The following is a 14,907-nucleotide window of genomic DNA, read 5'->3' on the forward strand; positions in this document are numbered from 1 at the left end:
CAGTTCAAAAACCTTAAAAGGAAGGTGCTCAGCACTTATTGAAAATCAGGCCCCTTCAAGTTCTCTCAGTTTGGGCCCCCCAAAATGAAAATATCATTAGTCAGTTTTTGAAAAGTTTCTTCCATTCTTGTTTCTGCAGGCAAAACAGTTCATTCATGTCACAGAGCAACAGATATAAAATATAAAGAGATATACAGGTTCCACCGTGTTCGTTCTGTTTACTTTGTTTACTTCATACTATATTCCACTTGGAAGCTATGAAAAATGCTAATCCTCTGTCAGACTATGAATAATAAAATAACATTAGCCATAAAATACACTTCTTGCCTTCAGACATACTGTATAAAAATATCATTTATTATAACAGATGCTCATGAATTAAAAAGCAAAGCCCAAGAGTTTGGTTTAGAAGATTTTCATAGAAGATTTAAATCTCGACCTGCCTCTCTACTACTGCAGTTGTTACGGCTTTTTATCTTTAGCCTTATGATGCATATATCCTGGATCACCATAGTGCCTATGAATAACTAATGGAAATAAATGGATACACAAGTAAATACTTAAGTATAAATTGCTATATAATATCTGAACTGTACTATTGGAAGCGAGGAAAATACATGCCAGGATAACATTTATCTAAAGCTTCCCATTCAGCACACAGTGAAATATAACAATGCTCTTTAAATATGCAAACAAAAGTATTTTCAAAACGCTCCCAGATGAAGCTCAGTTATATCATATTCTTTTCTCACTATGTCTATCTGCAGCTCGCTTTTCAGAAATGCAAGAAGTCTTTAACAGAAAGGCTAATACTCTTTAGCTTCTTTCAACCTCAGACTATAAAATATGCAACATTTCTGCCTTGTAATACTGCCTTGCCAAAATGACTGCTAAACAGGTTCAAATTCTTTGTGGTGCTTGAGCCCCTCTCAGAAAATTCTCAGCATCCTACAATCCTTTTGAAGTCTGTGCCAGGAGAGGGCACTCAGCACCTTGCAAGATGCCCATTTAATGAGCCCTTTAAAGAGGTACTGCTCGTTTCAGCTGATCTGATATGTAAAGCTCTTTTCATATACTTGCATTACAGTGAAATGTTGTGCATCATTCTGTTTAGTCAAGAAAATAAAAAGTACCTGCAGTTTATATCGTTGGTCTTTTGCTGATTTCTATACTTGGACTCCTCTGTGCAAGAGGAAACGCCCACTAACTCCCTGAATTCATTATAAAGCTGTATCAATATGAAATCAATAAAGGAGGGAAATGAAACACTGTTCATACAGTACAAGTAACAAACCTCAGAACAGATATCCTGGTCTCAGCTCTGCTCCTATATTAAAGGCAAAATCCCCATTGACTTTAATGGGAACAAGATCAGGTCATGTTATAAATGACAATATATAGTACAAATATGAACTGTGTTCTCAAACTATGTAATAATAGTATTTTCAATAGTTGATAAAGGCCAAGTGTAATACTCACTGAAGCCAACAGTTTTAACATCAACTTCCGGGGGAGTAGGATTAGGCTGAAAAATAGCCTATTGTCTATAATGCCATTGTATAATATTGGTTCTATTTCCATCATCAGTAAATATTTCTTATGGCCATGACGTGATCATTTGGGGAATCCAATCATGCAAGTTCCATCATCAATTTGAAAGAAATCTTCTCTAGTTGAATGTTTCAAGACAGAGCCTAAACTTTATATTTCTTAGATTTATTTTGATGCAGAAGATGATAACAAACCCATCTATCTCTTCATATGTCAAAGCTCTTTTTCATATAACTTACATAATCAAATACCCCATACCCCAAAAACTAAACATAAAAACCCCAGCAGCACATAAAGGAGAAATAAAGAAGAGATGTATCCATCTTGTTCTCTCCCCTGCTTCCCATTCCACCCTCCCCATCCCTCCACCATCTCTGCAGTGAAAAATATCTGACTTTTGTTTCAGGAAAATACTTTTGAAAGCATGATCCATTATTCGGTGTGCTAGTGTCAGATTTTGAGATCTAGGTTTAAATCCTTGCATCAGAGACTTTCTGCATGCCCTTGGGCCCCATCTCAGTCTCCCTATGCCTTAAGTCTCAATGCACAAATGGGGATAACAGTATGCCCTAATTCTCAAGCATGTTATGAGAATACCAATATTAAAGATTGTAAGGTGCTCAGATACTACAATAAGGGGGGGATATATAAGAACCTCAATTAGATATAATTTATAAAATACAGGACTATATCTCCACTATAAGTCACCCCGGTACGCATCCATTCCATACTAAAGTTGTTGACACTTGTAGGAGCTGATCCCACCTATCTCCTCCCATTCCCCACTCTTAAGCCGCACAAAAAATGCCCAATTTGCATAAATAGAAGTCATCTGCAGGGAAAAATATCTCCGTTTTAAGTTATTTCGCTATCGGTCCAATTTTTTTAAACATATCTTGGACTTCAGTGAGGATAGCCTATACTTACATTTGCGAACTTTTAACAATCTGACTCCTAATTTGAATTTAGTGGCAAAGCTGGTCATGCACAATTGAAGGAATAATTAAACAAAATATTTACTTACCTACTTTCCACCAATCAGAATCTTTTATCAGATTTTGAAGCATAACTTAAGATCTCTCTTCTTTTCTGTTCTTCCTTTGTTTTTATTTGTTTAGTTGTTTGTTTTTTGTAAAGGACCTGTTGCAAAAAAAGTCCTCAAGGCAAATTATAATTTTCCAGAAAAAAAGTTTAAAACAAAAATTACTTCACAAACACTTCTCAGTACAAAATGATTTAATGACTTGTCTTTATGAACTAATATGTAATCAGAGTTCTGAATACATAGAAAGCATGGTAGTAATATATAAAGTTTAATTTTTATACCTGGTTCCCAGGTACAATATCTTTAAATGTTTAAGCAGGAATTAGGTTGTCAAGAGTTATATTCACCTCAAATAATCTTTGTAAAAATGAAGGAATATTCATTTCAGTCTCAGTCCATGATTAAAAATAACTAATTTCTCCCCATTCACTTGTTTCAAACAAAATGCACAAATATGATAAACAGTTACACAAGACCCCATTCACTGCAAAGCCAAAAATATTTGGTCATTCAAATACATCAGCAATAAAATGCATACCCTGAGCCATGTCTACAAATATTATGAACTGGGATTCTGGGCACCCCTGTTATAACAAAAATTATAGCATCTATACAGGATATTATGTCAATTTTAAAATGGTAAGCTATGTTTTGACATATCACTTTTTCATACCAATTAACTGTAGTAATTTAGACCAGTATTTCTAATAGGATACAGTGAAAACAGAACAAACACTGGACCAGTCAGAAATGGGTACTGAAGGAATGCATTGCTGGAAGCTAAAAAAGTCAAGTAAAGTTCATATTTAATTTGAGGACTATCAACAAATATCCACAAGGCTTATTCTAATACAAGTTTAACCTCTCTAGTCTGGTACTCTCTACTTTGGTAACATCCATTGTCTGGGATAATTTTACTTAGCCAGATGTCCACTTATCATGAGTATAGCCAAATTTCCTGCGGTCCCTTAAAGTTTGTTTACAGCTACCAGTCTTGGCTTTCAGTGTTCTGTTCTGTAATTTAGTTCTAATTAACACCAATTGTCTTCTAAGAAATCAGTAGGTTTTTCTGGCCAACCAATTATGCTTTCTATGACAAAGAACAATCCAGAATTCATATTTAACACATACACCCCCAGATACCAAGAACAAGGTTGTTGTGACTAACACATATTGAACAATTTTTCCATGCCCTGGCCTAAAATGACTTTGCATGACATGGAAACTAATTAAATGGATTCTCTTCAACAAAGGAAAAGGTAATAGGAGATTTTCTTCAAATCAAAACAAAGAACTGTGCTTTCCTCCACCTGCAATGGGTTTTTACATTAAAACCATTCTGAGAAGTTTTTGTTAAACACTGAAAAACCTAGACATTTTGCTCTTGAGAAACACAATAATTAATTTCATACCAGTTTGGGGGCCTTTTAGACTGATGTTTCCATGAATCAATGTGATTTCAAGAAACCGCATGATTGTAACCAAGGAAAAAAAATTAAGTTTTTGCAGTTGTGCACTAAATCAGCTCTACCTTTAGTAAAGCACGCTCCTTCAGAACCTGCTTTCTTGTCTTGGCACCAAGTATTACTATAAATTGATATATTTATTCCTGAACATAAGAAGCAATTTAGAAACTTAAGTAACAAACTCCATTTGAAGTCTCACTTTACATTGGCATAACTCAAAGACTTCTACTGGAATTGCTCTAGATATTACACCACTGCAAGAGAAGCAGGCCCAAAATCTCAAAATATTTCATTTTGTGTTATTTGTAGCTGGAGCATATGTTAGTTGTGGCATGGTTGGAACTACATTACTGGGGCCAAATGTATCCCTGGTACTACTTCATTGACTTTAGCGCGCTTACACCAGGGATGCATTTCACTTCTATAAATTGAGAATCTGAGAATGTCCAAATGATGATAACATTTTATTCTGGCAGATGTTAGCATCAAATAACATTAAGAAAGCTTTAACAGCGCCAGCAGTAGTAATAAATGCGAACAGTAGGTGCCTAACTAGGGAGTTTCTTTTGCACAAAGTTTCAGCCTAAATTGTGTTTTATTGAGACTTGCCATTTCATGGCAAGGATTATAGCCTTCAGATTTTAGGTCTTTTCAGGGACTGACTGTATGACAGGGTTCTGGCCATTTCAGACTGTGTCATAATTAGTTAAACTGATGAGCACTTGACTGATCAAATCCAAAGGTCCACATAAAAATATGTGTTTCCTTTCTAGAAACAGAGAGTCCTTTTTATGTTTCAGAATGGTCAGCCAAGCTCATAGCACAACCTAATATTGAGCTGTAATATTCCCATTTCTATTGACAATCTCTGCCTGACCTGACAGTTACCTGTGCACAGGCTCACTTACATCTTCAGGGGACAGCAGTTCTGTCTGACATCATAATGTTCTTCTGTTTACTACTGCAAGTCCCAAGAGTAATGAAACAGATATGTTTCCCTATGAAACAAAGAGCTGTATTGCTTATTTCTATAATACTCCCAGTCTCAAGATTCAAAATTGCATTGTCTCTTATCCAGCCTAAATTCCCAACTTTCCCTATCAGCAAATCATCATGCAAACCTGCCCTCCTTATTTTCCACTAATTTGCCTTTATATTATATTCCCTTTTTTCACTACCTTTTCACATAAGATCACCTGGGACCTGGCTTATATAGTACTGCTATAAATCCATTATACAAAGGAATCCATATGTTCTTAATCAGTGGTGGGCAACTGCTTATATGCAGGGATGCCAGATTCCACTGGTTTCTGTCCACATAGGGTTGGGTTTTTTTGTACTGGTATTTTATAAAGGGACATGCACATAAAATAAGGGCATCTGAAGTGAGGAGCATGCTGATCGCATGCCACATTGACTGTGAGAGTCAAATGGCACAGCCTGCAAGTTCTAGGTACATAAGAGCAGATTTTGCGGCCCACTGATATGATGGAGCCCACTCATTAACTTAGGTTGCCCATTATTGTTCTTAAAGTTTTTATTGACACTTGTTAGGGGAGCACTTTCTTTTGGTTAATTGTTATGGCATAAATAATAATGCTCATCCTTAACATTCCCTGTTTATTGGCTTTTTAAAATTTGTTTACACAGAATATTGAGAATAAGAAAATAAGAATGGCTATACTGGGTCAGACCAATGGTCCATCTAGCCCAGTATCCTGTCTGCCAACAGTGGCCAATACCAGATGCCCCAGAGGGAGGGAACAGAACAAGTAATCCTCACGTGATCCCTTCCCTGACACTCATTTCCAGACAAATAGAAGATAAGGACACCATTCCTATCCATCCTGGCTAATAGCCATTGATGGACCTCCATGAATCTATCTAGCTCTTTTTTGAACCCTGTTAAAGTCCTACCCTTCACCACATCCTCTGGCAAGGAGTTCCAGAGGATGACTGTGCACTGAGTGAAGAAAAACTTCCTTTTGTTTGTTTAAACCTGCTGCCTATTAAAAAATGAAATATAATATGTTACTTATTTATAGTGAATTTCTACAAATAAAAACTATTTGGGTATTACATTATAAAATTTAGCTGAATTTAATGACAGTTCACTAAATAGGTGAAATCTGTTCAGGATTTTATGTTAAGAATCTAATGCTTATCTGTGATCTTTCAAACAGGGCTGAGTGCAATTTTTTTTCTGTACCATCCATAATATTAATGTATTTTTTAAATAAGCAATTATACTTGCCATTGCAAAACACACCAATTTACTAGTGTTGTTTAACTCCATCTTCTTATCACAATGCCTGTTTCCAGATCCCAAAGTGCTCGTGTCAATATTGTTCAAGGATAATAATTTGGATGGTTCTGGGTACAACAATGCCTTCTCCAAAACTGTTTCACTTTAATAATGCCCTTTTCAGATAAATCTAACTCCAAAAGTTGCTATTTTGAATGCATACTGTATGTTAAATTATCCTTTCCATATTTCATTCCAAATTCTGAAATACTCAATGGGCCTGATACTACAGTCCTTGCACACACACATCTCCAACTGAGGTTAATGGGAACTTGGGATACATAAGGAAGGTAAGACTGGCTTAAATATAAGTAAGAACGGATCAAGACATACTGTCTTGAGGACAGGCTTGGTCCTGAAGTGTTTATTCTAAATCCCAGAATGCCTATTATGAATCTTAAAGGTTATTTCAAATGCACATGGGTGAAAGCTGTAATTAAGGAAAAAAACACAGCTCCAATAATAGCACATTTAAAAGTTAGCAATTCTTAGTCCTCGTCACTGCAGCAGTTAAATGTCTTATTACAGCTACAGTTTCTTCAATTACTCAGAATTACATCAATACTGACAAAGTGCACGTATTTATCATGGGTTCTGAATGCTGAAGTAATCAGTAAAGAAAATATAACATACATTGTTATTTTTGAGGGCCTCTGTAGAGGAGACTGATTTAAGAAAAACCAAAAAAATATATAAAATTTTACTTCATTGTCATTTTCCAGATTGCAGATATTCATAATTAAAAGAATATGGAATAAACATTAGCTACTCAGCCATCAGCATCACACAAAGAAAAAAACAGTAAAATGAGATGCAGAATTCATTCTTCCAATGATTGTCATTGAACTACTACATTAGTAAACATTCACAGTATGAAGTCTCTTTCAATATATCTCCAGCATATAAAGTAGTGCAAAAATCATTCCAGTCACTGCGTTTGGACCAAGTTAAATTATTCTCTTACTTCATTTCTTCCATGGATTAGACAACAAATGCTGCAATGCCTCCAAACAGAGTTATAAAAATAAACAATTTCTGGACGTGCAGCAGCCTTTTCAAAGTTAGTTTCCAATTAAAAACAAGCATTTGATATTTCAAGATAAAATTTAGACCTATGTTCTGTAGAATAATTTTGGTTTTTACAATAATTTTTACTGTTTTGAAGATAACTATGAAATCCCATGGCAACAGCTATTAAAGCATTGATAAATAGATAATGACTACTGAACTTCATTGTTTCTTACATAGTAAATACCTCTGAATGCCAACTTTTACCGCTGAAGTCTTATTAGTGATGTCAACAGTTCACACAGCAAATTTAAAACTGTCTTGGTTTTAATGGTTTCTTCCCCTCATGTGCAAAACACTTGCATTCTAATAAAAATATAAAGTATGAAATTACATCAGCTCAAACCACCTCTTCCACAAGGTATATAATTTACTTGATATGTAATACAAGTTTAGCAATACTTTTTTTATTTGTATTTAACCAATAAAGAGCATACCATTGTATGCTTCAGGCTTTTGTTTGCATATTTCATTTTTATCACTGCACTCTCTTAAATGCATAAATATATATGGAAACTTTCAATATTACACATCAGTTTCCACTGATTTTGAATTTACACAGTTTTTCTTCTCTGTCTCACTGTCATTCCCTGTGTCCTGACATTTTTTTTCCTTTACGCAAAGAGACTCTTTAACTCCTTCTTCCATTTCCAAATACTCTGATTTACCCTCTGTGGAAGAAGATGATGAGCTTCTAAATTTCTTCAGTAAATTTGTTGGGAGGTATGGACAACTGACTGCATTTTGTGTCAGCTGTGTTTGTTCTTCATTCTCAGTCTCTCTGTGATAGAAATAGTTAAAATTGGAGACAATCACTGGCACTGGTAAAGCAATGGTTAATACCCCTGCGATGGCACACAGGGACCCGACTATTTTCCCACCCACAGTTATGGGTTTCATGTCCCCATAACCAACTGTAGTCATGGTCACCACAGCCCACCAAAAGGCATCTGGGATGCTTTGAAAATGAGTGGAAGGTTCATCTGCTTCTGCAAAGTAAACAGCACTGGAAAACAAAATGACTCCAATAAAGAGAAAGAAAATGAGAAGCCCCAGCTCTCTCATGCTGGCTCTGAGTGTATGACCTAGGATCTGCAAACCCTTAGAGTGTCTGGAGAGCTTGAAGATGCGGAACACCCTGACCAGACGGATGATCCTCAGGATAGCAAAAGACATGGCCTGTTGACCATTACTGCCCTGCTGCTGGGCCAGCTCCGTGCCCAGGGTGATGAAGTAAGGCAAGATGGAGACAATATCTATGATGTTCATGATGTTCTTGATGAAGACTGCTTTGCTGGGGCAGGCAAACCATCGCACTGTAAACTCAAAGGAGAACCAGATGATGCAGACTGTCTCCACGATGAAAAATGGGTCATTGAAAATGGTGTGCCCCCCACTATCCAGGTGCAGAGTCTCATTGAAAAGTCCCTTGCCCAAGCCCAGGGACAGTATAAGCTCCTTGTTGTCTCTGAATTCTGGCAAAGTCTCTAGACAGAAGATGACGATGGAGATCAAGATGACCAAGACAGAGACAATGGCAATGCCTCTGGCTGCACTGGAACTCTCAGGATACTCAAATAGCAACCAGATCTGCTTCTTGAACTCATTGTCAGGCAAAGCCTTGTCCTCTTCCTCTTTGACAAACCCTTCATCCTCCCTGAACTTGAGCATGGCCTCTTCCCCAAGTTGATAGAATTTCACTTCCTCGGTGAAGATGTCAAAGGGCACATTAACTGGCCTCTTCAGCCGGCCCCCAGACTGGTAGTAGTACAGGATAGCATCAAAGCTGGGCCGGTTCCGATCGAAGAAGTACTCATTCCTGAGTGGGTCAAAGTACCTACCCCGCTTTGCCGGATCCCCCAGCAATGTTTCAGGAAACTGAGCCAAGGTCTTCAGCTGAGTCTCAAACCGCAGTCCTGATACATTGATCACTACCCGTTCGCAGCACTCATACTCGCTGTAGCGCACTGTGCTGTAGCCCCCAGGGCCGCCGTCACCTCCACCATCATCAGGTGGGTGGTCCAAATACGAACATTCATCCACTTCATCCTCGTCACTGTAGTAGAACTTCCCTTCCTCCTCATCTTCTTCATCCTCCTCCTCATCCTCCTCTTCCTCCTCACTCAAGTCCTTCAGTATCTTCTCTTCAGAGCCACTTAGAGGCAGCAGCTCAGAACAGAGGAAGGAGGCCCCACACTCCCTGCTACTCAAATAGTGGCTCCTTTTTCTCCCTCGCTTTCTCCTTCTACTGCTTTGATGCCAGGGCAAACTGCTATGTGGTGCATTGCCATCGTGAGAAGAAGAAGCCCCCCGACTCTGTATCTGGTGGTAGTGATGATAGGGACCACCTCCTCCCGAGGCGCCGCCTTCTACTGCTGCTGTTGCTGCTGCCACAGCTGCAGCTGCCGCTGCCCTCGAGTGTGCCAGTCTTTCTCTCTCCCGAGCCCGAGCCTGGACAGCATATCCATAGGGCATGTGGCTGTTGCAGCCAGAGCTCTCTGCACTCACCATTGCAACCTCCATTTTGTAACTGTTTGTTTAATACAAAATAGTCTGGGATATCTATAGTCACACCTTGACTTTTATGAGGGAAAGTTCAAAGCCATTTGCATTTGGAGGACAGTTTCTTGGAAGCACAGTACATGATGGTATTAGTAAAACTGAATTTGTGTTTTGTGAAATTGTAACCACCACAAAATCTGCATTTTCTTATCATTCAGGATGTCTGACAAATATAACCGTGTTTTGTTCACAAAAAAAAATAAAAGAAAAGATGCAGCCTTCAGTTTTGATTTCAGAAAGAGTCAAGGCCTCATCCTTTCATCAGGCAAGCCTCTTTATTTTTATGATACTTCAGTGGCCAATACAGAATCCACACATCTTTTCAAATGTGTGATTTTGTTGTAGCTCCAAGGACTGCACCCAATAAAGAGCCAAGTGTTCATACAAAACGAGGTAACTGTCCTGTTGTTTTCTTGACAAAGAAAAGTTTCAGGTCTTTAGTTTATCACTGTAACCAAATGCAAATAGTCTCTTTTCTCATCATTTTCTCCAAGTAATGCTTTGGTCTAGCAATATGATTACTGTTTAATAATGATATTGAGGGAGTTGAAGTAACTTCCAGCCATCATTTTGTTTACACAGTGAGGAGGTCTTTGCAAGCCCTCTTTCTTCAGCCTGTCAACAGAGTCTCAAACCTCGGAGCAGCAGCCAGGGCAGTAGCTGCAGTGGCAAGAGGAGGAGGAGAAGGCTGCAACACTGGCTTGGAGGACTCCATAGGGGACAAGAGAGTGGATCACCCTTTGGTTATGCTCATGCAGAAGAAGCACTTAACCTGAGGCACATGCAGCAAACACACATACATACAAAAATAACAAAGAAAACAGAAAGGTTTAGAAAAGGTTGGTTCGTTTTCCTAAGATGCCACAGTGTAGGTCAAATGCAAATTGTGTCATTTACTAAGATGTTCAGCCACACATACACACACCCCCTTCACATTAATACATCACACACATTCATTCCATACACCCATAGGTTTTCTATGATTGTGTGTACAGATACGAGTGTGTGTGTGTATACACATATAGGTGTACTTAAGTATGTAATTGTTTTATCTTCCTAACTCTAGGAGAGAGCGCAACATTCACATCAATACTACTGTACATGGCAGTCACAATTTGCAAGACTTTACATATAGACTGTATTTGTATGTATAAAATCTTCTACGTATATCAAATGTGACACGGAGATGTATACAAAATAGCTCTGCTACATATTGGGAACTTAATTAACTGCAGGAATGATACAGTACATTTCAAATCTAACTTGTGATGTAGTCACAATGCACCTTTTACTAAACTGTCACTTAGTAAAAGGTACATACCTGGGCATATCCAGTGACCAACATCCATGCTTGTCTGACAAAAAAATACAAACTGTAGCTTCCTGGAGCAACAACACACGGTCACCCAAACACACACACACACACACACACCCCTAAAAACAGCACACACCCCTTTCTGAATATGCTGCAGGAAGAAAAATGCTATTATACTTACTGTTCCTAGGCAGAGAAATAGCAACGCTCTTCTGGCTCGTCCAAGGATGTGGAGAAAGAGCTCCTGAGAAGGGGACGGTGCTAACTAAGCAGCCTAGGGTTGCAGGTGTAGGGGCAGCCAAAACTACAGGTGGATGACTTATTTGTCTCGGTTCTCTTTGTACACAAGCAGATCTCCCAGGGGGAGCCAGATGGGGAGCCCAGCTCTGGAGAAATCTGGTCAGCGACGGTCACTTCTTAGCCCAGAGCTTAGCAAAACAGCAACAATCAAGAATCTTGCTCCAGGAGGAAACAAAAAAGAGGATTCGTGTGTGTGTGTGTGTGTGCGTGAGAGTGTGTGTGTGAGAGAGTGTGTGTGCGCGCGCGCGGGAGGACACGCTTGTGTGTGTGTGTGATCACTTGTCTCTCCAAAGCGGGCGCTGGCGGGAGGGTGAAATCAACGGGGAATAATCCCTGTGCGAGCCGAGCACTGGCGAGTGATAGCAGGAGGCGCCCTGTTGGTGGCAATTCCCCTCGCACGCCCGTTTACACTGCAGCCGAGCGCCCCGCAGTCCAGCGCACACCGCATCCACTTGTTGTTGCTGCTGCTATTATTTGGAGGGCGGGGGCGAGGAGGAGCGAGGCAATTAAACCCAACACAACCGACCCCCCGCGAGGCTTTCGCGCCCGCGCTCCCGAGCCCCTGCGCCGCGCTCCCGCTAACTCTGGCCTCAGTGAGTTGCGGGCGCAGGAACTGTTGCTCTTTCCCGCGCTCTCGCCCCCTTTGTCAGCCGTCTGCTGCCCGATTCCCAACTGTGTTTACGTGCCACTGAAGGACGAACGCCAGGTCTGATTTATTCCCTGGGCTTTCCAGCTCTCGGCCAGCCCCTAGCGGCCACAGCCCTCCTTGCACTCATTAAGCAATTTACAATCTCCCCCCCCCCCCCCCCCCGCCCGCATTGTTTCTTTTTGTGGTCATATATTAATTATTGAAAGAAATATGCCAGAGTTGAATAATACATACCTTGGCTAATACAAGGGAGAGCTCGGGTCCGTGCCGAGGGCTGTCTTTTTTAAAGAAAATCTATGCCGCTCAAGAGGCACTGGGAATTTCAAATGGAATCAAGGAATAAGTGTGGCACACAACATCAGTGAACAGCTGGATCTACCTGGCTCCTGCTGGTTTTTGGCCATGATTTCCCAATGTGTTGCTTCATAACAGAAAAGCAGCCCTACTGCTCTTATTGGAGGGGGGGGGGGGTTTGCGGGAAATCCAATCCACCCTAGAATCATAGAATCCTAGGGCTGGAATAGACCTCAGGAGTCATTGAGTCCAGCCCCGTGCCCAAGGCAGGACCAATCCCAACTAAATCATCCCAGCCAGGGCTTTGTCAAGCCAGGACTTAAAAACCTCTAGAGATGGAGAGTCCACCACCTCCCTAGGTAACCCATCCCAGTGCTTCACCACTCTCCTAGCGAAATAGTTTTTCCTAATATCCAACCTAGACCTCCCCCACTGTAACTTGAGACCATTGCTCCTTGTTCTGTCGTCTGTCACTACTGGCAATAGCAGCTCTGCATCCTCTTTGGAACCTCCCTTCCAGAAGTTGAAGGGTGCTATCAATCCCCCCTCACTCTTCTCTTCTGCAGACTAAATAAGCCCAAATCCCTCACCCTCTCCCGGTAGGCTATGTGCACCTGCCCGCTAATCATTTTGGTTGCCCGCTGCTGGACCCTCTCCAATGCATCCACATCCTTTCTATAGTGGGAGGCCCAGAACTGGACTCAACACTCCAAATGTGGCCTCACCAGAGCCAAATAAATGGGAAAAATCGCTTCTCTAGATCTGCTGGCATGCTCCTCCTAATGCACCCTAATATGCTGTTAGCCTTCTTAACTACAAGGACACACTGTTGATTCAGTGCTCCCTGGAGTAGGAACATTGCAAAACCCTGGATCTAATACCTGAATCCTGCCAAACTTTGGCCTCAAATTGTAATGCTCCTACAGAGAAATAAGTCTAGCTGCTCACTATGCAGAGCATTACGAAACCCCAGATATGGATTTGAATCCTACCAGATCCATCCACTTTTAGCCCTTACTCTCCTCAAAAAAAAAAAAAAAAACCACAGCAGGAAGAAGAAATAAGAGTAGCTCCTCCTACTCCACCAAAAAAACAAGCAGATAGTAGAATGTGGGACTTGATATCAAATATGCCCAAAATCCAGCTGGAGCCAGATCCAGGTTTTTACAACATTCATGTAGGGGATGGGGAGATCTAACTGGAAAATAAGCATAACCACTCCTATTCCACTAAAAAAAATCTAGATCCTAATGCACCCCAGCCTAATATCATGAGAAAAACGCATAACTGGCATCTGAATGTAACCCCACTCAAACAAAATAAAGGGTGGAAATAAAAACTCCCAGTGCACATAAAAAATCCAGATCATAATGCAAACTGATGCAGCAGTCCCATAAAATCATGCACCCAACCCCTTGATCCTGTTGGATCCATCCTGACCTGGATTGCACAGAAGGATGAAAAGGGAGACTCGAACAAAAATAGCACAAGTGGTTGATTTTCAGTCTTAGCACTTTCTCTATTCTTCTTGGATTCCCTTTAAGCTCATGATCAGGGAGATTCTTCAAAACAACAATGTTAGAAGAAGGAATGTTAGAAGGGAAGATAGTCTTGGAGAGTGGATAGCCCTGAGGTAAGGCACTAAGTAGGGACTCAGGAAACCTGGCTTTACCCCTAGTTCTGTGACAAGTTTCCTGGGTCTCATTGGACAGATCACTTTTCTGCGCTTCAGTTCCCTATCTGTAATTATAGTTCCTCTCTCCCACATTTTGTCTCTCTAATCTGTTTTGACTGGGAAATGGAGCAGGGACTGCCCATTTCTATGCATTCATACAGTGAATACAATGGGGCCTCAGTTGTTTCAACCTCTAGGTTTTATCATAAATAAAGATGAATGAAGCTCAGTGAATTATTTGCACTGTGGAATCCCTGTCATTAGGAGCTTTTAAGATGAGGTTAGTAAAAAACCTGGCAAGAATCACTTAGGCTAGATATATTTGGTTCCTTCTCAGCAAGGGGGGAAACTCTGCTTGCTCAATGTACTGAATCAAATGTCCTCCCTCTGTATTTGCAGTTTTGAAACAAGGCAAGCAGAGAGTACAATCATTGTGAAGGCATACAAAACCCAGGAGATATTAGGTGTTAGACTGTGTGTGGCATTTGCTCCTGATGAGATGCCAAAGGAAACTGAGTGGAGTTGGGAAAATATGGGGTGGTAAATTTTCACATCAGTTAAGGATCTCAGAAAAAGTCATGGAGAGGATGCCTTTGCAAGTATTCTTTGGCAAGTAGAACCAGGCCATTCTAGTGGCTGGTCAGAAGCATGATCTGTGAAATTTGGCACATATACTC

At 40.3% G+C, this 14,907-nt stretch overlaps 1 protein-coding gene across 1 annotated transcript; it reads right to left on the bottom strand.

The window, feature by feature from the left end:
- Positions 1–1,513: 1,513 nt before the first annotated feature.
- Positions 1,514–12,306, bottom strand: KCNA4 (potassium voltage-gated channel subfamily A member 4). The gene is made up of 2 exons (XM_006119861.4): positions 11,494–12,306; positions 1,514–10,769 (listed from the first exon to the last, which is right to left on the bottom strand). Exon 2 carries the CDS (start codon positions 9,956–9,958, stop codon positions 7,961–7,963), a length of 1,998 nt encoding a protein of 665 aa, XP_006119923.1. The 5' UTR covers positions 9,959–10,769; positions 11,494–12,306; the 3' UTR covers positions 1,514–7,960.
- Between the last annotated feature and the right edge of the window lie 2,601 nt (positions 12,307–14,907).

The sequence above is a fragment of the Pelodiscus sinensis genome, chromosome 4 (genome assembly GCF_049634645.1).
Source record: "Pelodiscus sinensis isolate JC-2024 chromosome 4, ASM4963464v1, whole genome shotgun sequence".
NCBI lineage: Eukaryota > Metazoa > Chordata > Testudines > Trionychidae > Pelodiscus > Pelodiscus sinensis.